General features: G+C 36.4%; 1 protein-coding gene across 1 annotated transcript in view; it reads right to left on the bottom strand.

Annotated features, from left to right (window-relative positions):
- LOC108911619 (SPARC-related modular calcium-binding protein 2) overlaps positions 1-23,504 on the bottom strand; it is a 31,715-nt gene extending 8,211 nt beyond the window's left edge. Inside the window, exon 1 of the mRNA XM_018716596.1 lies at positions 23,297-23,504. Coding sequence (XP_018572112.1) covers positions 23,297-23,353 — 57 coding nt within the window. The 5' untranslated portion in view covers positions 23,354-23,504. The remainder of the gene's footprint in view (positions 1-23,296) is intronic.
- Positions 23,505-23,706: the final 202 nt, after the last annotated feature.

Here is a 23,706-nt window from a genome sequence, read left to right as displayed (position 1 = left end):
TGGATCTGCCCCTGCCGCAGGGGAAAATCAACAAATTATTTACTGAGTGTCTTCTCGATAGCAGAAAGCGTCTACTTAATTTCATTTCTGTCACTTTTTTGGTATTTTTATATGAAAGACCCACGTTATTTTTCGACAGGGAATCACCCCGCACTTATTTATTTACACCCTGTATATAAACGGGCAATTTAAGATCATGGTGTATGTAAAACCTGTAATTTCCACATTTACATAATAAATCGTGTTTAAAAAGTTAGTTTAAATGTATGTAGTCTAAACGTGAATGTAACGTTAAACATTGGCGATTCAAGCCATACGTTTGCCTTCTGGTGGAAATAATTTGCACCTTAAATAATGCAGATAAAATGTAAACAAATTCTAGAACTTTACGCAAAATTGTGGAATTCTTTTTATTTAAATTTAATTATCTTTACTCATGGGTCCTTGATTCCCTTGTCTCCGTCCTCTGGCATATGCAGTCAGGGCAGTCCAGTTGCTCAGGGTTTTTACCTCCGAAATCTTTATAACTGAACCGATTGACGTGAAATGTGGGGAATGTGATTTGCGTGAATGTGGGGAATGCCTCAAGGAACAAAACTTATATAGTGCCGAAGTGGGCTTTTGCCCTGGGGGTGGTTCCTACCCCTTTTTGGGGGATGGAAATTTTTACGCCCAAAATATCCACAGGAATATATAGAGGAGTCAATTTTAAGTAACAAATGTTATATAAAGTTTTTTGGATAATCCAATACTTTCCGAGTAATTCTCATTGAAAATGTTGATTTTTTTACTGAAAAGGTGCTTGTTTTCGGCCTGTTTTTTGCAAATAACTCTGAAACCATTGGATTTAACGAAAAAGTTGTAATGAACAAAAAGAAAGGTAATAAAAAAACAAATCTAATGGTTTTTGGATTTTCTTTTTCTCTAATTGCAATATAAACCGAGTTATGGATTTTTAAACATTATTATGTTTAAAACTAAAAACTAAATTGGAACCAGTTAACGTTAAATAACACCAAAACCATAAATATTAGGAAAAAAATCTATTTGAACCTTTTTTAAAGTACTTTGAAAAACCTTTAAAATGAGCTGTTTTAAAAGTCTTTAGAATCAAAATTAACGGAAATATGATAGAAATAACATGATAGTTTCATTTTTTTAAGAAAAAATTAATAAACAAATTAGTGCCTTTGGCGGCAGAATTAAAATTAAATGCAATCTATTTACAGATTTCTTCATTTATGTTCTAAGAATATGTTCTGGGTCTTTGGCTCACTTACAAAACATGATTTCGAAAAAAAAAACTTAATTTTTGAAAATGTTAAATTTTCTAATTTTTGAAAAAAATCGATTTTTACGCTGTAACTTAAAAATTAAAAGATGTACGAAAATAATACAAGAGTAAAAAAAATTAGCTTTATTTTTGCTGAAGATTTTGCTTTTTTTATTATTCCTCTAAAATTAATATTAATCGAGATATCGCCATTTTAATTTATCATATGAATGAGAGAACCACCCTTTTCGAGCCCTTTAAACCCTTCAAACTTAAAAATGAAGGGCTTAAAAAAGATCAATTCAACAGTTCATGTAGCCTTTACAATTCCCTGCAAAGTGAGCCTTTGTGCGATTAAAAATCTTAAAAAGTAAGAAAGTTATCGTCAAAAAAATAAACACGTTTATAGGTGATAATTTTAGAAAAAAAAATATACAAATATATAAATAAATGTAAGGGGTAATTTTTAAGGGCTGAAAAGTTTCAATCAATTCAAAATTATTTTATAAGAAGGGAATAAATGTTTATTTAATACGAATGCACATTTAATATGTTTGTACTCTTTCAATAATATTTTTTCATTTTATTTTTTCAAGGGATGAAAAGTAATCGATAAAAAAGATTTTTTAATCAAGAAAACAATTTCAATTTGATAAAAATGCATGATTAAAACATTTAAAGTTGAAAAAAAAATTGAGGGGGTTAGAAGGAAAAGGATTCAAGTACACTTTTTCAAAGAATGAGTTAAGTGAATATTCTCATAGTTAAAAGCTATTAAAATCTGGCAGTAAAAAGATTCAAGTTAATTTCACTATTCCACTGCCATCTATTAGCCAGTAGAAAAACATACCCAAATAAATCTTCATTTAATTTGGAAGTAAATGGATTCAAGTGCACTTGAACCCTTTTCCTACTAACCATTCTGTATTCTGTGTATACCTAAATTATATTGTGTGTACGGCGTACGGAGAGTTTTTTAAGTGTTTTCTTAATAATATTGTTTCATTTTTTAAATTTTCAATGGATAGTGATAGAGAAAGTGATGGTAAGTAAATAAAACCAAAATAGTAATAAAAATATTAACATAAGAGTGGGTTGTCCACCGATGGTCAAGTTCTGAAATGGAGAAGTATTCGTTGGTTTGGATACTTGAAATCTGAAAAACGTTCATTCAGATACAAAAATACCTTAGACAATGACTAGATGAGTTATCGATGTGTTTAAAAGGAGTGTCAAAATTTGGCCGCCGTCCATCTTTCCAGCTGTCAGCTTTGAAACCCCTCAACAAAACTACATTAAAAATAAAAAATAAAAATTTAAAAAATCTTTTAAGCCTTTTGGACTACATTCCCCCTCTTTATCATTCGTTTTACAAAAATGAAACATGATGTCAAATCTTCAATTCCAAGTAATGATGCTACCCAACAGGTATTGGCCCCAGAAGCTGCCGCCAATAACGATGATGAAGACAGTACAATACTGGAATCAGATTATGAATAAGATAACTACTGTAAAGCTATGTTTTATTAATAAAATATAGTTTAATCAATATGAATGTCATTTTATGTATCAGCCGCACTTAAATCATTTTACTACAACATTTTTATGAAGGGTCATTTGGGTTCAAGTACATTTTTTCAAAATAAACAATATTCAAAAAATAATTACAAAATGACGATTTGCCATCATTATTTTAACAATGTAAATTAAATTATTCCCTAAAAATAGGTTCTTTAAATATTTACTGAAATTATTAAACATCAATAATCTTTAATGCAAATTATCTCAGAACAATGATAAATGCACTTGAGCCCTTTTACTTCTGATGCCCTCAATTATATTATTTTCATCCAAAGGGATGGTTTTTAAAGGTTTTCCCGGGTTAAAAATTTGGGATACATTAAGTTTCATGTTAGATAGCACATGAAATTACTCATACTGCATAAATAAAAAAGATTTGATTACATAAAATGCTTAAATTTGTATTTTTTCTTTTTTTCCAATAAGGGGTGGTTTTCACCCCTTAAGAACAAAAAGCACACCTAGCGCATATATAAGTTTTGAAGTGGGGGGTAAGATGAGCCTAATTCTAAATTTTGAGAAAAATCGATGCAGTTATAAAAAATTCGGAGGTATTACTATATTTTCAGCTACAGTAACTGGGCTAAAATGTCAAATGTATCATCAGTTGAAAAAATTTAATTATTTTTTCATATTTTTTATGGCCTTTAAATAAATAAATCGAAACTACTGAATACATAATCTACGCTTTGCGAATTATAATATGAATATACCCGCGCCTCGAATTTGTAGAACCAAGGCACAACATCCCCGCAGATCCAGCCATAATAAATTTAAATATTTTTGTTATTGATAGTGTACGTAAATACGAATCTGTCGTAATTGCAATAAATAACGCTAATAACCCAGATAAGGATGTTTCTATTTCCTAGCAGCGTAATCTAATAAAACTGCCAAGATTTATGGTACCGTGATTTACGAAGTGTGCCATGTAACGACCATGTGCGCCACCTACGGCGAAGAACAGAATCGGGAAGTCCTGTTTCCTCCCATAAATACCACAAATTGCGGCAATTAGGCGTTATAATAACATTAATTTAATTATGGTACAAGCGTATTAAAAATTATGTTCTCCGTTAATTGTTATAAATTGCTTTATTATTAGGGGTCCAGTGGGTTGTGAGTTGTGGCAGATAGATGGTTAGTGTTTACCACAAAAGAAAATCGTTAGGTGTCTGGATTGAATTACTGACATTGAAGACGCAAAACTGGACCCGACAAAGTTATTTGGATCTACAGGATACAGGATGTCATATTAGTAAGTTCTATGAAGTATATCCGAGATAAAGTACCTAAACAAACTACCAATTTGTTTGAAATGTTTGTGCATGCATAAACTATATGCTTTGTGGCGAAAATTTTGAGGTTTTTGGACAGCAATGGTATACGAGGTATGTTCAGAAAATAACCGAACTTGATTATTAATTTTATACGTTATTGGTCTTTTTCTCCTTCAAAGTGCTCCCCTCCCCTATCACACACTTCTCAGCGGTGTGAGGAGGAGGAAAACAGTGAGCATCACTATGACATTGGATCGAAACTGATGTGCTTTCTTGGGGCGTAGAAATCCTTTGCCAGTCCATTGTGATGACTGAACTTTTGTCTCAATGTCGTTGGAGTAAATCCAGCTTTCCTCTGCTGCTATGATCCTTTGAATGAATGTTTATCGTCACTGGATTGTTGAATGAGTTGCCGACAAACGTCCACACGATTTTCTGTTTGTTTATTCGGTCATCAAAAACGGAACAAATTTTGCTGCAACTCGATGCATGTTCAAATTTTCAGTGAAAAATTCATGGTATGACCCAACTGAGATGCTAACCTCTTCTGTAAATTCTCTGATAATAATCAATCGGCGATTTGTTCGCACCAGATCTTTGACTTACTGATCGTGGGAGACAACAGTTGAAGTCGAAAGCCTTTCTGTCCGAGGATCATCTTCAATTGACTGACGACCACTTTTTAAATCGTGAAAACCATTCGCAACATGCGTACGACTAGAGCATCATCTCCGTGAGTTTGTTTCAAAAGTTGAAACGTTTCCGTGAGTTTTCACGCAATGCTGCCAACTGATACCTCTAAATATCTCCATTAATTCAAAAAGTTCGGTTATTTTTTGAACAGACCTCGTATGTAGCCGAAAGCAGGCAGTAATGTTAATAATTGCATGTAATAATTTTAATTGCTTACAATGTAATGTTTATGAAAGTTTCTGGAAAATGTCAACTTTAAAATACCCATTTTTATCGAATTCCAATCGACTACGGTACTTGTCTGGCTGGGTTGGTTACACAACCAGCCGACGAGTGCCGATTCCTTCTGCAATTTTCGCAGACGCGTGCTGTGCTATGCTATAATATAGCGCATATAACACTGCACATATAAATAGCTGCTTTAAATATAACAATCTGTATTTAAAATTGCGTTACTGTTTCCGAGTGAGACCAGTATTAGACTGGAACTGACTGTATAGATCTTATCGACGTTTGTTATTAATCATACACTCGTATAGTTTTGAAGACGCTTGTTCCTTTGCAACATGCCGACAGTTGAAGGACGGCAAACTGTCAACATTTACCAATTTAAATCGTGTATGCCTTGATATTGGAGAATTGTTTGCGAAATAAAATATGTATTCTTAATATTATCCAAACACACCTGCTCCAATCCGTACCGATACGATCTAACACCTCGCGATCCGTGTAACCTGCGTATCTAAGCGTCTCCATCGCCTCCCCCGCCGTGGGGCGGCCGGTTCGATCACAACCAGCAGGTAGAAGATAGAAGACATTGCACAGGTGTGAAACACAATGGGCCACGGACACCTGTTCACAATGGCGATCGGAATGCAGACCCGTTCGGACACCTGGGCTGGAAGGGCCGTAGGGGCGAGTGGGGCGTGTACAAAGTGCACATGGACGTTTTCAGCGGTTGTTACAGTTGAATCCTTCAAGTCGTAAAGTACCTCAAACGATTGTTGAGCAGAGACACCATGGTGTTGCTCGATACTGGCGTTTTGACAGATGACAGTATTAGTTTGACATATTATTTTTATTATTTATAAGTTACTATTTATACTAGCGCAGTGGTAATAAACATTTCCATTTTTGCTGTTTTCATCATGTTAGTTCTTACAAAAAACAGTTAACATTATGTAAGCAACAATTGCGGTATCGAAGGAATTATTGGAATCCATAAAGGCGGGTATCCATTTGTGTCAAATGCCCCGTAACGTAACACCGAACATGTTACGTTACAGCTAGTGGAGACGGAAAATTGTTGCATGGTACGTGTAACAAATTTGACACGCGTAACTAATCCGGGACGAACCATCAGTTGTCGGTTTTTAGTCGTCACATCAAAGGAATGCAACAGTATTTTCTGCCACATGTCGAGACGTTCGTTTCACCGGTTGGCATTTGACCACCCCCCTAATTAATGAGGTTTTCCAGGTTTCCCTCATTCCTGCACTGAATGGTGGTTAGGGCCTACCAACATAAGTCGTTCCTGGGCGCAAATGCGGCCTGCGTAATAACAATATGCCGCCTCCTCTCCCGCACAAGTTTCCGACTTCTGGGCTAATTCTCGTAGCTAGAATGAGGAGTAAAGATATTATTATTTCCGTTTCTTATTCTTCGAAATTATATGATGAATAAAAATATATGCCCTGCTGCTAATTGCAATTGCAGTGACGAATCCATTATTGCAATTAGGTTCATACTGCGAGTTTATGTTCCTGTGTCGTCTCGTAACCTTATTTTGTTACGTTACGGAATGAATGATACGACCAAAACCACACATACTTTCGCAGCGAACCGTGTCACCTTTTGCAACAGGCCGTAACATGTTCGTTGTTACGTTACGGAGCGTTGCTACAAATGGATACCCGCCTTAACTTTAATATAATACTGGCAGCATAAATGGGAACACCTGATTTCAAGACTTTGTGTTCTAAATATGGCCGCTCTCTACCCCTGCGACCCCCATCAATCCTCCCACAACGGCTTTGCCAGCGACAACGCCGAACGAGGCAACGGAGATCGCTTTCAAGGCACATCCACTTGTCGGGGCCGGCGTGTAAATCATGTTGGCCATTGTTTCCATGAGACCCGTGACACTCGCCGGCCGAGAAGCGGCCTACTTGACCCCTGGAACCGTGAGATGCCTTGCACAAACCGGAGAGCGATCTGTTTTGTTTCAAAACGGGCCGACGCCGAGGCCTGCTTTGTGGGAACCGAGAATGTATAAGAAAGAGCTGGCTGTGAAAACATTTGGTCTCAAACGGTAGGACTAGTTTGTCTAGTATGCTATGCGATACCGACCCGGTCGAGAAAGGGAATATCAAAGTAAAATGTAGTATTAACACAGCATAATAAGAGGTGACACACACACACGGTGACAATATAAAATCCTCGATTTATTTGTTAATCGGCAAGAAAAAGGCGAGTAAATTCACAACCTGATCAGCAATTGGCGACCGATCCGTTTCACCTAACCTAAGCTAGTTCACTCGATGGGTATAGATGATGAAAACTTGTCCTAAACCAACTGTTTATATTTTTATTCTAATAGTCAATGACCTGATGTACACACTATCACACTGACCATTTATTTGCATCACACAGATTAGCAATCTTACATTCTGGTGCACGTTCTGATTTATCCGTCGGCCTTTGTAATTAATAACTGAGTGAAACGTTGTGCTATCTGCCCCAGCGACATCTGCATTTATAGCGAACTCATCGCTACATATCTACGCTCTACGTATCTACATAAGTAACGGCGACGTGATAAGCAGTCGTAGAGTCGTAGATTAAAGTAGCCTAGCTGAATACTAGGTAATTGACTTTAGTTGAGGCCTACCTATTAACGATATTAAAAATTGGGTATAGTTTCGATGTCAATTGGAACCTGTAAATCTTATGCACTTCTCCTGAAATTTCTTCCTATGCTTTGACCATGATGTGACTCGTAATTTATACTCGAACAGCAATTCAGTGAGTCCGGTATTAGTCCGCCTGATGTAGAATTGACAGCGGCGCGCTGGTCATCAAGGCAAACCTGTATTGGTCCACTAGGTCGTAAATAATTTTTTGTATGGTACACGGGTTCACTTAGCTTTGCCGCTTTGCCAGTGCAGTGCAGAGCATTGCTTGGCGGGGTATGTTGTTGGTATAACACGTATTATTTTTTATTAGTTGATATTATTATTTGTTCGTACCGTAACCAATAAAGGGTAATAGTTATTAATATAAATGTTATATGTAATTATCTAGAAATTTAGCGTGGCTCTCTGGAGACTATTTGAAGCGAAAGATAACGAAATAACTCGGGAAAATCCCCAAATAGTGGAACCGGTGGAAAGTATCGAAACAAACTCAGAGTTGAAAAACAAAGATTTACACGTAAAAAGTCAACGTATTATATTAAATATATATATGAAAGTTTGAAAATAGTGAACAATGCGATAAAAAAGTTAGGAAACGTATTAACGAATTAACTAAGATATTAAAAACGACAATTTATCGCGTAATTAAAGAAGGATTGATCAAGGAAATGGATAAATACAAAATTAAAGAAAATTGACGATTTTACCAGAGGTAATGCGGCGCACAATTTATATTATGTACAAAGAAAATAAAGTTCCTACTTTAAACATGAATCGAGATAAATTAAGCGATTATCCTGATTATAATTATAAATCTTTAGATATTATACATGCTTTTGATTTTTACAATTCGATTTTAAACAAAAAACTTGACAATCGTATGGTAATTATATGGTAATGTAGCTCGGAATATAGTATATCCAGACGAGATGGGGCTATTTTTTTCTGGACGTCTATGGATTCCGTAGAATTTATGAGTTAAATATGACAGTGGTTAGATATTTTTTAGCGCGTAGTAATCATAGTTGACAGGCAAGCGCGAGAGCTAGCCGTAGCCATTTTGTGTCCAATATTGCAACAGGAAAGGTGCCTTGTTCTACGTTCCTAGAAATAGAGTATGCCAGTAACTAGAGCGCAGGGTCATATGTCACATGTTGTAGTAAACACGTCTCGGTTAGACAAAAACCAATCCTAGTTACCTACAATTATGCACGTTAACATGACGACCTAAATTCTGAATATTCTATATGAAAATTCAGAGGAAGTATCCAGAATCGGAATCTCTGAACGATTTATCTCTAAAAATAACCGCCTAATGACGGGCCTATTAAGTCCTACAAATGAGACAAACGAGTGGTCTGATTTGTTTGTTCGCGACTATTTTATGGAGACAACTAGATTTGTTTTCGTGGTAAAGCCTTACGTCACCGCGGCCGTCTTTACGCCCAAAATATAAATGCATCCTGTCTAGATGGCGTGGCATTTCATATCCATGGGACTGAGCAGTGAAACCGCAACTCGATTAAAAAAAAAACTGATAACAGGACCGGAGTGAGAGAGTCGGTTTTTGTTTGTTGCCGACAAATTTAGAACCAGACATACCTACAAATGTAACTACTTTTGCTGGTTATTAAACGCTTGTCATTTGGTGATTTAAGCGATTCTGAATGGCAGAAACGCTTCCTTTCCAACATTTTCTGTAGCAGACGAAAGTGACCACGTAAAAATCTCCGTAGAAATGATGAAACCGGTGCTGTGCGATAAAGTGCTCGACAGACATTAAATTTCAAATATTTATATGTGCGGTTATATTTTCTGTGAAATACGTCGACATCGAGAAAGTCGTAAAACCCTTGTCTATATTCTGGGAAGGTAAACATTTCGTAGTTTGAATTTATAAAATTTACGCCAGGCCGTTTATGAGCTAAGCATAGATAGAAAAGCCATGCGTTCGGATACAATGTGACACATTATCGCGAACGCCACAGAAAAGGAACAAGTTGGCCATCTGGCGGGTATTTAACTACTACTATTTAAGTACTGTCATAATACTGTTTTGACTGGCGCATCGTATCATGTTTTACGTCTAAGAAAATAATGAAATAATGCAATAACATATATAAAAAATATTGGATATATCTGCATCTGCAGATATACATTTTTTAGACAGTTCGGAATTTTCGTAGCCTAGGGTCGGGACAATAATACCTTGTATTCATCCTCGGTATTAACTAGATACAACTCGAATTAAATGCGTAATTTATAGGCAATAAAACGTGCAGCAATAAAAGAATACATGGAGATGATCATGGCAATGAACCCTCTCAGTGAATGTACGAAGTAAAAAAATCGGATGCGTAAACTGTTATGGTCGATAAATAGATACTAGGTGGTAATGTTCAAGTACACAAAGATCATGATACAAAGACTAAGAGATGTGATATTCCCGTGTACTAAAAGCGATTCGCTCGGCACGTGACGTCACGTGGAGAGTAATTTAAGTGGTTTATTAATAAAGTTACCTAACATATATACAATTTACACCACTTTAGAACACACACAAGATTAAAGTCAAACTGTCAAAATAGATCAGCATTATTAACGGCAGCGGCATTTCCGACACAGACAATATCCACGAATCGCTGTTTACTCTCCACGTGACGTCATAATACGGCCGCATTTGTGCGGAATATCGTGTCCTATTATAATTAATTTTAAAAACTTGAAATGCAGCTAATGCAAACTGAACTGAATTTAAAATAAAGGGCAGTGGTTTTCTATTTGTTGTGGGATCGTATAAATAAAAGAATGCAGTTGTCTTTCTACGGTAGTCACCTCGAGTCTGACATAAATTGATTTACTGCTAGCTATTTAGAATTATTTATGCCTAATATAGAAAAGCGGAAAAGAAGTTGACAGACCGCGGTTGTCGAGACCACGGTCAGTGTAAAGCTAATCCACAAGAGCGTTATAAACAAGAGCAACTGCGAACTATTCTCTGCAAGACGTGTACATTTTTGAACATTGAAATTGTACTTACTCCAATAAAATTTATTAATAACTGAAAAATCTATAAAGCTTTAACTATGGATTTAGGTGTATTAATTTACACTTACTTAACCCCCTCGTTTACAAAACCAAAAACATGAACTTTATATCAATTTTTACTATTTCCTTCGTATAGTACACTGTAGGTGGAAGATACGATACTTTTTTTTTATCACAGAACAGTTATCGACATACATTGGCACACGGTGTGTTCCAGAAAATCAATAAAGAATTATTACGCGAAACTTGGGCCGACCCTGTAGCGCCCAAATAATCACCTCATCAATTGTTTACAACACGGTGACCAGATCAACATCAGTGTAGTTATTTTCTTGTGACGTTACTAAATAATAAAGCATCAGATGCAATGGTTGTATACACTTGAACTGGGATATGCTGTAGATATATTAATATATCAATATAGCATCGTTTTCAAAGAGAACATATTTGTTTAAACACGTTACAAATCGGTTTTATTTAGATCGATGACCCAGTCAATTCACGCAGAAAAAATTATAATTTCCGAACACGCTATCGATATTAATTGATCGATAATATGCTTTACCCAAAATGACAGGGGCAACGGCGCCATGACTTTAATAACCAAATTGATAATGTAAATTTATGCATGAGTTCCAGATTCCAACGGTTTTTTTATGTAAACATTGGCCAGCCGTTTTATGCAAAATAACAAAATTCCCTCTTTTTCAAACGCTTTTTTGGCGTTCGTTACAGGCGATATTTCCATGCCCTGCGGCCATGTTTGATGTAACTGGTATGGACTTGCATAAATATCTTTTTTTATGTCAGACTGATACCCAACTATTAGTTTTAAATAATGTCTCTATTCTGCTCTTCGTTATTTTTATGTGTTTAGGATTTGTTGACTGAGATTATATGTTGTTAGAAATGAGTTTCGGCCAGTGGCTTCTTTGTTCGAAGTGTGTTATTCAGCGGGGTTTTGAGGTTTCAGATTGAGGCCTTGTCGTGTTTTCAGGTTATGGGTTTCGGGGTTTTAGATTAAAAGGGTTTACTATTCAAAAATGAAGGTTTGTGCCCTATGTGTAAGTTTATTCGCTGCTTATTTTGGGTTTTTGGGTTTTAGGCTCATCCAATTTTGAGGTTATGTATTTTTACGGTTGCGAGTTATCATTTTACGGCCTGTCGTTTTAACAGGTTGCAGGGTTGATTTTATTGAATTCTACCATTTTTCAGCAATTTTTTGAGGTTAGAAAAAACTCTGACGTGATGGGACTAAATGAGTTGCAGATTCGGTTTCAGCGACCCAAAAAACATCGATAGGTTTGGCCGGATAGGAGACCTTTCGTCGATTTTTTTTTTGTGATCTTGTGTAATTAATAATACGTATTATACCAACAATAAATATATCACGCCAAGCTCTGCTCTCTACGGCACTGACAAAGCCAAGTGAACCGCGTTTGACACCAAATTAATTATAGAATACCATGCAAAAAATGATTTACGACCTAGTGGACCAATACAAGTTTGCTTTGAAGACCAGCGCGCCGCCGTCGATTCTACATCAGGCGGACTGTCTACCAATACCGAACTCGCCCAACGGCGATTCGAGTATAAATTACGAGAAAAATCATTGCTAAAGTATACAAAGAAATTTGAAGAGAAGTGCAGATGGTCCTGTGCTATAAGATTCACAGGTTCCAATTGACATCGTATCAACTATACGTGATAGGAAAGATTATATTAAAATTAAATGTACGATTAAAATATCATGTTAAACAAAGAGAAAGAACATAGTCAATGCACCCTACGAAACATTTGGAAAGTATTTAGTGTTTTACTTAAGCAAAAGAATTTCAAGTTCAATATTTGTTTAAATAATAAATTGTCGAAATTTAGACGATCTAATTTAAGGGAATGTGTGAAAATTGTCTGATAAAGGTGCAGGTAAAATGTATCTTCCTAATTGTTCATCATTGGTTCAATAAACACTCGGATGTGTTAATCACAAATTTGAACACATTTGGAGACGTTGTGAACAGAACTGTTAAGTTTTTGCACCTTATTAAGCATTCCCGGAAATTCATAATGTAAAATTTGACACAATACTCAAATTTTTCTATTGGAAAATCTGGACAATAGATTTTGAACAATTTACTTCAAAAAGATTGGCTGTTAAACTCGAAGGGGTCTAAGGTCTTCCACAAAACTAATTCAACAAAGACAAAAACTAATTTTATCCAACTGCAGTTTCGGCTTGTTCGGAATCAGTTGCAGAATGACGCCTCCAATGACTTTTATCCAGTCTAACGCAGCACCGCAGGCAAATAAATTCCTAACAGTAATTTTGCAAATTGGTAAAATCAATTATTACATGGTAATAGACACTGAAGGTGAAAGGCGTACGACAGACAACAAAACAGTAAAATAAACAAGGTAAATAACCAATTATAACACATTTGCGCGGTTTCTTGAAGACGATTAGAAGGTCGGGGGCCTATTCCGCCAGTCTTCAATGTATGAAAAGGGTCTGTCTCCATGTTTCTAAAATCTATCGTTCGAATCATAGGTAGCCCCGCTGGGCGCCGCAGGAGCCCCCGGCCAGCTGCGGCCGAGGTGCGCTTTTCGATCCGCCGACGAAATTCGAGGAGACGGAGACATTTCTCAAGTCGGCCACGGAATGCAACGCCTCATTAGATATGCATCGCGCCAATGCGCGAAACGGCCGCCTGCGAGCCGGCGGCCACTCGCAAAACGAACACTTGAAACAAAAGACACCACGGCTCACCGTGATAAGAAGGGACCCGTTGGCCGGATGGTAGAGTGCTCGTGAGCCAGTAACCCAAGGGCGGAGATAATCATTTTCGAGACTCCGAACATAAAAATTATGTCATACAATAAAATTACCCGGTACGGCAGCAATTAGTTTTCGAATACTGTAAAAATGCCTTCATTTTTGGGTAATTACAATCTGATATAAGCTTATTTAAATTAAAAATTCGCGATCTTCATTCACAACTATCTTTGAAACGTTTGCTTCATAATTTTTTTTAATTACCTAGTTCAATGTTTTCCACTCACTAGATACACCCAAAAAACGACAAGAAACATAAACCCTCCCTATTTCTACAGCATTTAAAAAAAAAATCATCCTGTATAATTATATTTGTGGTTCGTCCATGGTTCTTTACACTGGTCTATAAACCGTATACATTCCTTATTTTATAATTTTAACTATTTTACATAACTGCATGTGTCAACAAGACTGAGCTTTCAATATACAGAAACCTTTACGATATTTTATTATTATTCCGTCATAGCATAAATCAAGGAAACGTTTAATAAATGGCATCTGGCAATTTCTTTAGATGTAGCGGCCCGTATCAGCGAGTGATATGTGAAATAAATCGCGAAATAAGCCACGAATACTGTGCTGTCGAGGACGATACGAATCTCCCCACCTCTCCGCCTTATTTAAGCACCAAAGTGTCGAGCTCTAATTATATGTATTAGTTGTGTGAAAAAATATGATAAAAACAAGTCATTTCGTCGTCAAAAGCCGTTTAAAACATGTAACTATTAAGCACTGTCATTATTAGATATTCTAATGAGTATTTTCAAACTTTCTACGAGGCAGTAGTAAATTATTTTAGTAATTTTAGCATTTTTCGTTTTTTTGCCACCTCCTAATAAATTTAATTTGCAATTATATCTATATCTATCTCATAACTGTGACTTTAAGTGATGTTAATTAGTAGATTTAATTGACAACTTTTATCTGGCATCTCCTATAGATTCATGTAACGTCATCACAAGGTAATTTCAAACAGGATCTAACAAAGCGGCAAAGCACAGCCATCTTTTGCAATTTATCGAATGATTCCGACACCTGTAAAAAGCGACCCCTTGCAAAAAACCACGCGTCTCCGGCACTGGAAGGCCCCGGTCGGAATATCTGGTCGACCCAGTCCAAGGATGGCGATTGATATACAGGTTTGTTTTAGTTATTTTTGCGAAATTGTCGGAATCCACCAGAAGTCGTTATTTCTCCAAACAGTATGTGCCGCGGTGTTTTTCACTAAAGCCGCCTAAAGAATGCAGAAGTACGTTCACCGAAGAATATTAAATTAGCCAAAAAAAAACTACCCACTGACCTTTCTCTATGTTCAACGCTGCCGCTGCCAACAGGTGTTACCGCCTATTTCTAATTCTGTTGGTAAAAATCCTCAGTCTGTCTGCACAGCAGGCGGTGTTCGGAGATTGTTTTTTTACGAACTATCTAGGTACAGTTTTTTTTTCAAATGTAACATGGCGACTAGATGGCGTTGATATTTTAGCTGGTAAATTGCATTTTTATGTTTGACTAACATTTAATATATCTCTTATTTTGTATCTCGACACATCTCATCTGACCATTGATCACTGATCACTGGTACTCTTAGATGTGACATTCTGAAAATTTGTATGTAAAAACCTCTCTGAAGGTAACCACCTAAAAATTTTTGTATTTTTTTTAATGCTACTTGTCGTTTGTCCCAGAGGTCGGCGCCAACTTCCTCGTTTAATACGAAAAGTATAATTTTTTAAGTCTTAAGGTCATTATATGTGCAATACCCCTTGATTAAAATCCACATTTTTATAGTTACCTATTTCTTTTAATCCATTTTCCCACTAAAACAATTAATAAAATTGTGTTTAATTTATATCTGCAGCGTGGGTAGTTAGAAAAAAACAGTATCTACAACTATTAGTTTTGAGAGATTAAAGTTGACCACCCTGTATCCAGTATATGCAGAAACGTGGTAGAAAACAATCGAAGTCGACGTTAGTCTCATTTAAAACCAATCCCTGTAACAATTTTTAAAAAAATCTGCTCTCGTTGGGAATATGAAACGGAGTTGTCGTCTCCAAGGTGGATTTTCGCATTCGCCAAGGCCGAATCAATCAACTATCAGAGAAGAATATCACTAACCGATAAAACCGCGGGAATTCTAAGTTGGCCAGACGGAGGCATAACTAATACGTGACGATCGACGTGCAAAATGCAACTCGTTAAGCAATTACATCGGCGATAACTGCGAAGATAAAAGCAGGGCAAATTGAAATATCAATCATTATTATTTAGAATATGAACGCTAATCTCCACACGATAGTCTAGTCTTTTAATTAAAACGGTTAATTGCCTACTCTAAAAATAACCCGAGTGATAATCCATTAATTTTAAACATTCGTTTTTTAAAATTTGCTAGGCGCCAGCGAAATAACAACATGCCTCTATCGTAAGACTGCATCGAGGATTCATTTCAACTGGAAAATTGAAGGATGCCTACTTTAATCGTAAATAAAAACAAGCTTCGCAACATCGAAATACTTCAAAAAAGTGCCTACATAATTGGGTCCAGAATACTGTTAATAATATGACAAGGAATGCGGTGCGGTGCTATCTGTCTTTCTTATACCTAACCATCAACTATTTTGTCTAAAAACAAACATGTCATAGGTACATAGATTAAATACTTAGGTATATACCTACGAAAATGTCATAGCTATCTAGTATGCAATAAATTAGGTACCTAACTACACCTATCTCTTTCACTTGCATTTATTTAACGTCAATTAGAGAATACGATCACAATAATGCATTAGCCACTAGTGCCACTACATTGAAATGAGGTCATCTCTCCAATTCCCGACCGCGAAGATCAGGTTGGCTGGTCAATCCAACGAAACGACGCGTCCTTGCTCGTTTTTCTTTTCAAAATGGTGATTCGAGAATGAGTCGGTTATTCGTGTAATGATAGTGATTAACAGTGGCTAATAGGTGTTATAAGATAATAACAGCGTGTAAAACTGACGAGCATTAAAAAATAAAGACGAAACGATAGAGTGGTTAGATAAAATCCGTATCGGAACTTGTTATAAAAAAAAGTTATTGGTTTAGTGAAAAATTCAGAACGGAGGGACGCCCTTTACACTTTACATACATACCTAGGTGAGTTTTAATATCATTAGTGCTGTATCTTTAATACAGGTTACCAAACTTTCTATTAGGTTATGTATGCGCCATTTGACACTTGGTAAGTAGGTAGTTATTGTAGGATTGCCCCTCTAGGCACTCATGTAACTGAAGTTAATGTCTTTATTGGAAATGCAAGACAGTAACGTTTTTATGTGGTTTTACACAATGATAATAAAATGTGATGAACGATCAGCATTAAGTTTTAGAGTCCTGCGAATCTTGTCATCTTCACATATTAATTGTGTATGTGTATGTACATAAAAAAAGGTAAACGAACTCGCATGAACTCTTATTAGAGGGATCCAGCTTTAAATCAAAAGTTACGACAGCTTGAAGACCATTGATAATGTCACAATAGATAATAGTTTGTAGGATGGCGTAACTTATAAAACCAATGGTTTGTAGCCGTAGCCAATACACCTCACTATGTCTACATTACATTATAAAGTTCAGTAAGATTATCTTGCTTACTTGTTAATCTGGATTCATTTTACCTAATTTTTGATGTTATTTAGTTGATGTAGGATTTCATACATTTGTCAGAACGAAGAAAGATTTCTACCTATAATAGCTGTTTCACATTGACAATTTATTGATCAATTAATTCATGAAGTCTCTTCATCAAGAAATTGGACCATTGTAATGCACCAAATTTGCTGTCAAATAACTTCATGAATGTATTCATCAAGTTCTTGACGAATTAGAGCATGTTCTAATTTTCGTCAAATTCTTCATGAAGTTCATAAGTACCAACCCAACAGATTTCCAGTCTTAGATCAGTGTTGAGGTTATGTTATTGGAATATGTAAATAATTGTGTGGCGTCGTGCTAGCTTTGCATTGTTTTTACTGATTTGTTAGTTACAAAAACCAATATTTATATAATATGTGTCAGAATGGTACCGCTGTTGTATCACTACAATAATTAATTATGAGTGGAAAGGTGACATTTTTGAAATTTATTTGCTTCTTTGATTCATTGGTAGAACTGATTCATACGTCAAAAAACTTGACAAAGTCTGTAGCAGTGTAAAACCTCACTGTTTACTAATAAATTCGTGAATTAATTGATGAAGAACTTCGTCAATGTATTGATGAATAAATTGTCAATGTAAAACAGCTATTATAAAAACCAATGGTTTGTAGCCAATACACCTCACTATGTCTACAATACATTATGAAGTTCAGTAATAGTTAAGAGCGCGCATTTCTGTTTGATTTCTTATATACCTACAGAATGTAATAAAAATGCTTGCCCATACTTTAACTGCGATTTTGTAGAGGAAAAGTTTTTTGCCCGTTCTGAAGCCATAACCTATAAACAACATTCATGATCATGATATAGATAGACCAGTCGCTTGTATCCCTGTAATCTCCATGGTTTATGTAAATGATAAATTCGTGGAATTGTTATAAATATAATTTTTAATGTTTTACAAAATTTGGGACATTTTCTAGTCTGGATTTAACTAATCACATGTAAAATAAACACGATGTGGATTTTTATGAGAAGCTTAAAATCTGGATTATAACTCTTTATTAATTTATTTGCTCATTCAGCTTGTTTATATACAGCTGCCATCGTTTTGATCGATTATCCGGTGGTATAAAACAAATCGGAACATCATCAGCCAAATTTCGTTCAAGTTTCGATCTATTTGTATTCTTTCGCTGCCCCAAGTTGTTCGGGGGCTCAGTGCACACTTCGACAGCACACTTGACGTTTACGAAATTGCGACAAGGGAACAACTGAAAAATGGTTTACAAAACCCACCTGATTCCGGCGTCGAGGATTTGAGAGACTACGATCTCAAGACGAAGATAGCGGGTATCGAGAAAAACAATACCCAAATCTGATTAGTTATACAACAAAATACTGAACAAAACATTCCTGTTGACACTGTGGGCGCCAAAAGCTGAATGAGGATTATCGCGAACTGTAAATAGTGAGCGGTAATCCGTTAAAGAATGTGGATATAGAGGATTTTTAGATTAAGGAATTACAAAACAAATCACGGTCGTGTTTATAATTTTAATTATTTATCTCGGATTTCGATCAAAAAATGCAACAGATTGACGTCAGGTTGGAACACGGCTTTATTACTTGTGTGGAAAAAAACGTGTTGTGATTTGAATTCGGTTTGATCTACAAACAGTATTGTATTGACCGTTGCTAGGCGGTTGCTAGGAAAACTGTGCGATTTTTTTACCGTACGTAATAGGAAAAGTGTCAAATGAATAAACAAAATGACACATATAATAGTTATTGTTATAACAACCATCCTTTTTATTTATCAGGTTGCTTTGATTAAAATATGAAATTATATTTTTTATAATGCTTGTAACTTCTAAACAAAAATGAATCGGACCTATGTTCATATAAGAAAAAATGTTTGAAATTAACCCAGCTACCATCTGTCAAAGTTTGTCATAGAGCTTGTAGAACACCCTGTATAGCTCTAAATCTAAATTATACAGTTGGTATTCTCCACCTTCTCTATAAAGTGGTAAACACTGGTTAAAATTAGTGGCAACTATCGGGCTTGGCCTCGTCAGCGACAAGTCGCAGTCGCCCCGAAGGGTCTGTTGGGATGCAATCCAACACAATGGGACAATTATCGCCGACCGCGGCCTACAAGTGCGTACAAACACCAGCTTTCCAAGCGACCGGCCTCAGACAGCTTGGCTCCGTGGCCGACAAATTGGATTTCTAGGAAGCCGATCGCACTGCGAAAACATCTGTTTGAGGACAGAGGAGAGGGCAGGTATTGCGGCTCAACTCAACAGTGCGTGTAGGTAGAAAATCTCTTCTTGTACGGTTGCACAAAACGCTCGTGGGATTCGGGTTGGGTCGACTTGCGGTCTGTTTATGTTTATGACCTGTCGAATCTGTGTATCTGGTGTAATTAATTCGCAAGTTATTACACACTGGATGATACGCAGCGTGTGTAAAAAAAATCCGAAGATAAATCATTAAAAACGTCGCAAGTTTACCTTGTAAAGAATTGTTAAACCTCTCGCTCTTTGGTTTTTATAGCAACAAAACAAAACGACACCGGTTTTCTATGCATATTTTTATTTTCAAATTTGGGATACGCTTTTTTTCTCAACTTTAACAGCTACCAGTTGGTTTTAAACCTTAGCGGTGTGTTCCAGGCATTTTGTTTTTTTTTCTTTGTTTGCTGCGACTTCGACGTGTATAACTTATCGCAGCCTTGTACTGATTTGCGAGTTGCCCGCTAAAAGCATATTGCGAGCGAGGTATTAAGGCAAAGCAATGACGGAAATGCACGGGAACATTCTCCGCGTAAAAATTGCGCCAATTTACGGCCTGGCAGCGGTAATAATGTAAGTGTAAAGGACGATAAATTATACGCCACTGCGCGGCGTCCCCTTGCAGGTTTAATCCGCACGAAAGCTCAGCGCTCCGCCGTCGTACGTACTCCATTTCGCGATTTTTTCGGCGGATAACGGCTTTTTAATAATAAACAAGCCGATTGGAATTAGCATTCATAAGACTCCACTTCGAAACTGTTCAAATTTGCCGCCACAAGTGGCGTCATCGATATATCTAAGATTCTATGAAGAGGAGTGTCTGCGACAGCAGCCCTTTTAGTTCCTCTTGACATTTTTGTTGAATGTACAGTGTGAAAAGTTATTCTTGATAAAAGGTTTTGCTTATCTTGGGAAGCCATAGGCAGTATGAAATTGTCCCTAATCAAAGTGCCTTAAATTTTTGTTTTCGTTAAAAACTGTATTTAACAAAAGTTGTTCGAGAATTCAAGAAATGCTTAAATACCAGGTTTAGTAAAAAAAAGAAGAATAATCTCATTTGTCTCGTTTTGTACAAGATAAGCAAGGATATAAGTAGGCGCTTATAGCAATAGAAGGTTCCAAACGTGCGCGCGGGTTGAAATATTATCGGAACACTATGCGAAATGAACAGCACATTACAATTTCCATAAAGAGAATACAGTAAATTATTTCATTAGATTAAGAAACAGTACAAATTGTGGTTTAGTAAAAAGGACAAATACTGACTGTCGTTTTAAAATGTCATTTTTTCGATATTAAAAACAACGACCACCCAACATTGCGTCTGTCTAAGTGTGCACGTATGTACAATCTGTAGTTTCCGCAGGTGTACAAAATTGTACCCGGTACAAAATCTAATAGGTGCGTGGACCAAGAGGAAGTGAAACCGTACCATTAAACCCGACGAATTCCTGTTATGTAAATCATTTATTTATAATGAAATTTTCAATATCTCGATTGTTTGGAAATCGGTACGTAGAAAGCGGCGTGTTGCATGTTGCAATGCAGTAAATCAAAACGAGCGTCGTTCTCTGCCACGAAAAATAGACGCGGGTACGAGTGAAACCTGCTCCAATGGTAGAACCCGTTTGTACCCGATATGAAAACTGTCAAAAAAGCGGCCATAAACTTTAGTAAAACCCACAGAAACTTTTGAGTACTTCGAGGGATTTTTATAGAGTGGTGTACAAAGTTTGAGTATGGATTGTAGCTTTGAAACTTCCATTCGACACCTGTATTTTAATGTTTAAACTGGAACAGAAAATACGAAAAGCTTCGAATATCTCGCAAACATAAGTAAACCCCAACATATAAAATTGAAAGAAAATTATACCTGTTCGTCAAAGTAGGCCTTAAATCCAACAAAAAAATTTAAAAATGCAATAATATACAGGCCGTTTCATTTGAAAAACTGAAGTCAAATAACGCCCTAGGAAAAATCGATACTTTGATTTTGTTGATGTACCCAGAGTTATAGAAGAATCCGTCTTAATTAGGGCACCCTGTATATTCATTTAGGGTCGCTAAGAGCTTAATACTGATGTAATCGGGCAAGGCCGCAAGGGGTAAAGGATCCCGTGACTGCCTCAAAACCGTTCTCGTTAGAGATTGTAATTTTATTGAAAATGATTAGTTTTATGGCATATTTTTACGACTGCCAATAAAAATTGATCTTTTACTTACTTACTGTCGAGTTGCCTACCTATTGTGAAAAAGTGTATTGAAAAAAATATGTACCAGTCGCTATAGAAAATTTAGATAAATTTTCCCAGAAAAGTTGTTCATTGAAAACATCCTCTTTTGAAGAAGCTGGTAATAAATACAAATTCAATAATACTTAAAGTAAACATTTGACACATATATGCTACATTTTAACATATAACCGTGTTTTTAATAAATATAAACAAATGTTCACATGGAAGTATCTCACCTCGGGTATCACAATATGTAGGTACCCACTATCAGTTGTAATATCTTTAGAATATAAAAAATTAACGATCACAACATCGAGGTGGCATATTTTGAATGATCTTAGTCCTTAGATATGTATTTTAATTTTGAACCAGAAAATAAAACATTGTTTTTGATCCCAGCGTAGTGCAAACATTAAATTCATTGGGAATTAAAAGTGCCACTTTACTACACTTTAAATCCACGTTTATTCTAAATGGAGTAAACTGGAACACAGCCGTGAGATTACCATTGCTAATATTGAGTAGTACTAATAAGTGCTCGTTTGTTTTTCACACAGGAATTCTAGGGGATTAAAAGTGATAATACTTTACACACGAAATCGAAGCATAAAACCACTTTAAATCCACGATGTGCACATTGGCTATAAAAATCCATCGTGGTTTAAAGTTGGAGTTAGAATATAAACTAAACTAACATTTTTACTACAGAGAGTAATTCGCGAATTAAAAGTGACAATTTACTTCCTACTGAAATAAAGGAATGAAACAGCACTTTAAATAGGCGATGCGTAAAAAAGTACATAAGTCATCGGGGTTAAAAGTGACATTAATCCTCTCAATATGTAAATTAGCATTTTTACTGCAGATAGTCCTTCTCGAATTAAACTTGACACTTTACTCCCTGAAATTAGAGAATAAAACGGCACTTTAAATAAACCATGTGTAAAGAATGTACATGGAGGCTCTCGGGATTGGAAAAAATACATACTAATCCTCTAAAACAATAAAAAAAGTGCAAAGATGTCTTTATGGGATTAAAAGTGATACTTTAGTCTCTGAAGTTATGGATTAAAACAGCACTTTAAATAGACGATGTGTAAAGAAAGTACATACATGTCATCGGGATTAAAAATAACATTTTTTAGCCTTAAAAAGTTTTTAACTCTAAAATTAGAAAATAAAACAGCACTTTAAATAGACGATGTGCAAAGAAAGTACAGATAAGTCCTCGGGATTAAAAGTGCGTGATAATCTTCAAAAATAATATATAAACTAGCATTTTTACTACAGGGAGGGTGAAAAGAACCTTCGATGATTAAAAATGACACTTTACTCTCAGGATCTAGGCACTTTTAATCCACGTGGTGCAAAAACGAAGTTCAATACGTCGAAAATTAAGCACTTTTAAGCCGTGTAAAGTGCAAAAGTGTAATGACGTAGTGGAACGCTTTATGCGAGAACGGACGGTATTGTGTTAACGCCGGGTCGATGGAGTCTCACCGTGACAGCACCGGCGACGATGAAGAACCCCAGGGGGAGGATCGCACTCAGCCACATCTCAACATCAACAAGGCATCACTGCACCACACGGTCTCGTCGCACTGTACGTACTCTCAGCACCAGCATGTCAGCGCTCTGACGACGGCCGCGGCGTCTGCACCGACACTGAACTGGCGAACGGCGACTGCGACGACTGGAACGGTCCGCGGTCTGCGTATCTCTGGGCTGGTGGTGGACAACGAACGCCGATCGGGCCGGTCGGTTTCCCCAATCCCAGCTAATTGTCTGCAGGTCGGAGGTTGATTGAGGCGGATAAAGGGAGGTCGGGTCGCTGTTCCGCCACCGGTTCGGTCCCGTTTTGCGCGCTTTTCGTATGAATTCCACACTCTTAGGAGTTCCCTGGTTTACCA

This window comes from Anoplophora glabripennis, unplaced genomic scaffold, assembly GCF_000390285.2.
Source record: "Anoplophora glabripennis isolate ALB-LARVAE unplaced genomic scaffold, Agla_2.0 scaffold136, whole genome shotgun sequence".
NCBI classification, from domain to species: Eukaryota; Metazoa; Arthropoda; class Insecta; order Coleoptera; family Cerambycidae; genus Anoplophora; species Anoplophora glabripennis.
The sequence above is the reverse complement of the archived record's forward strand: the minus strand, read 5'-3'. Positions and strand labels throughout refer to the sequence as shown.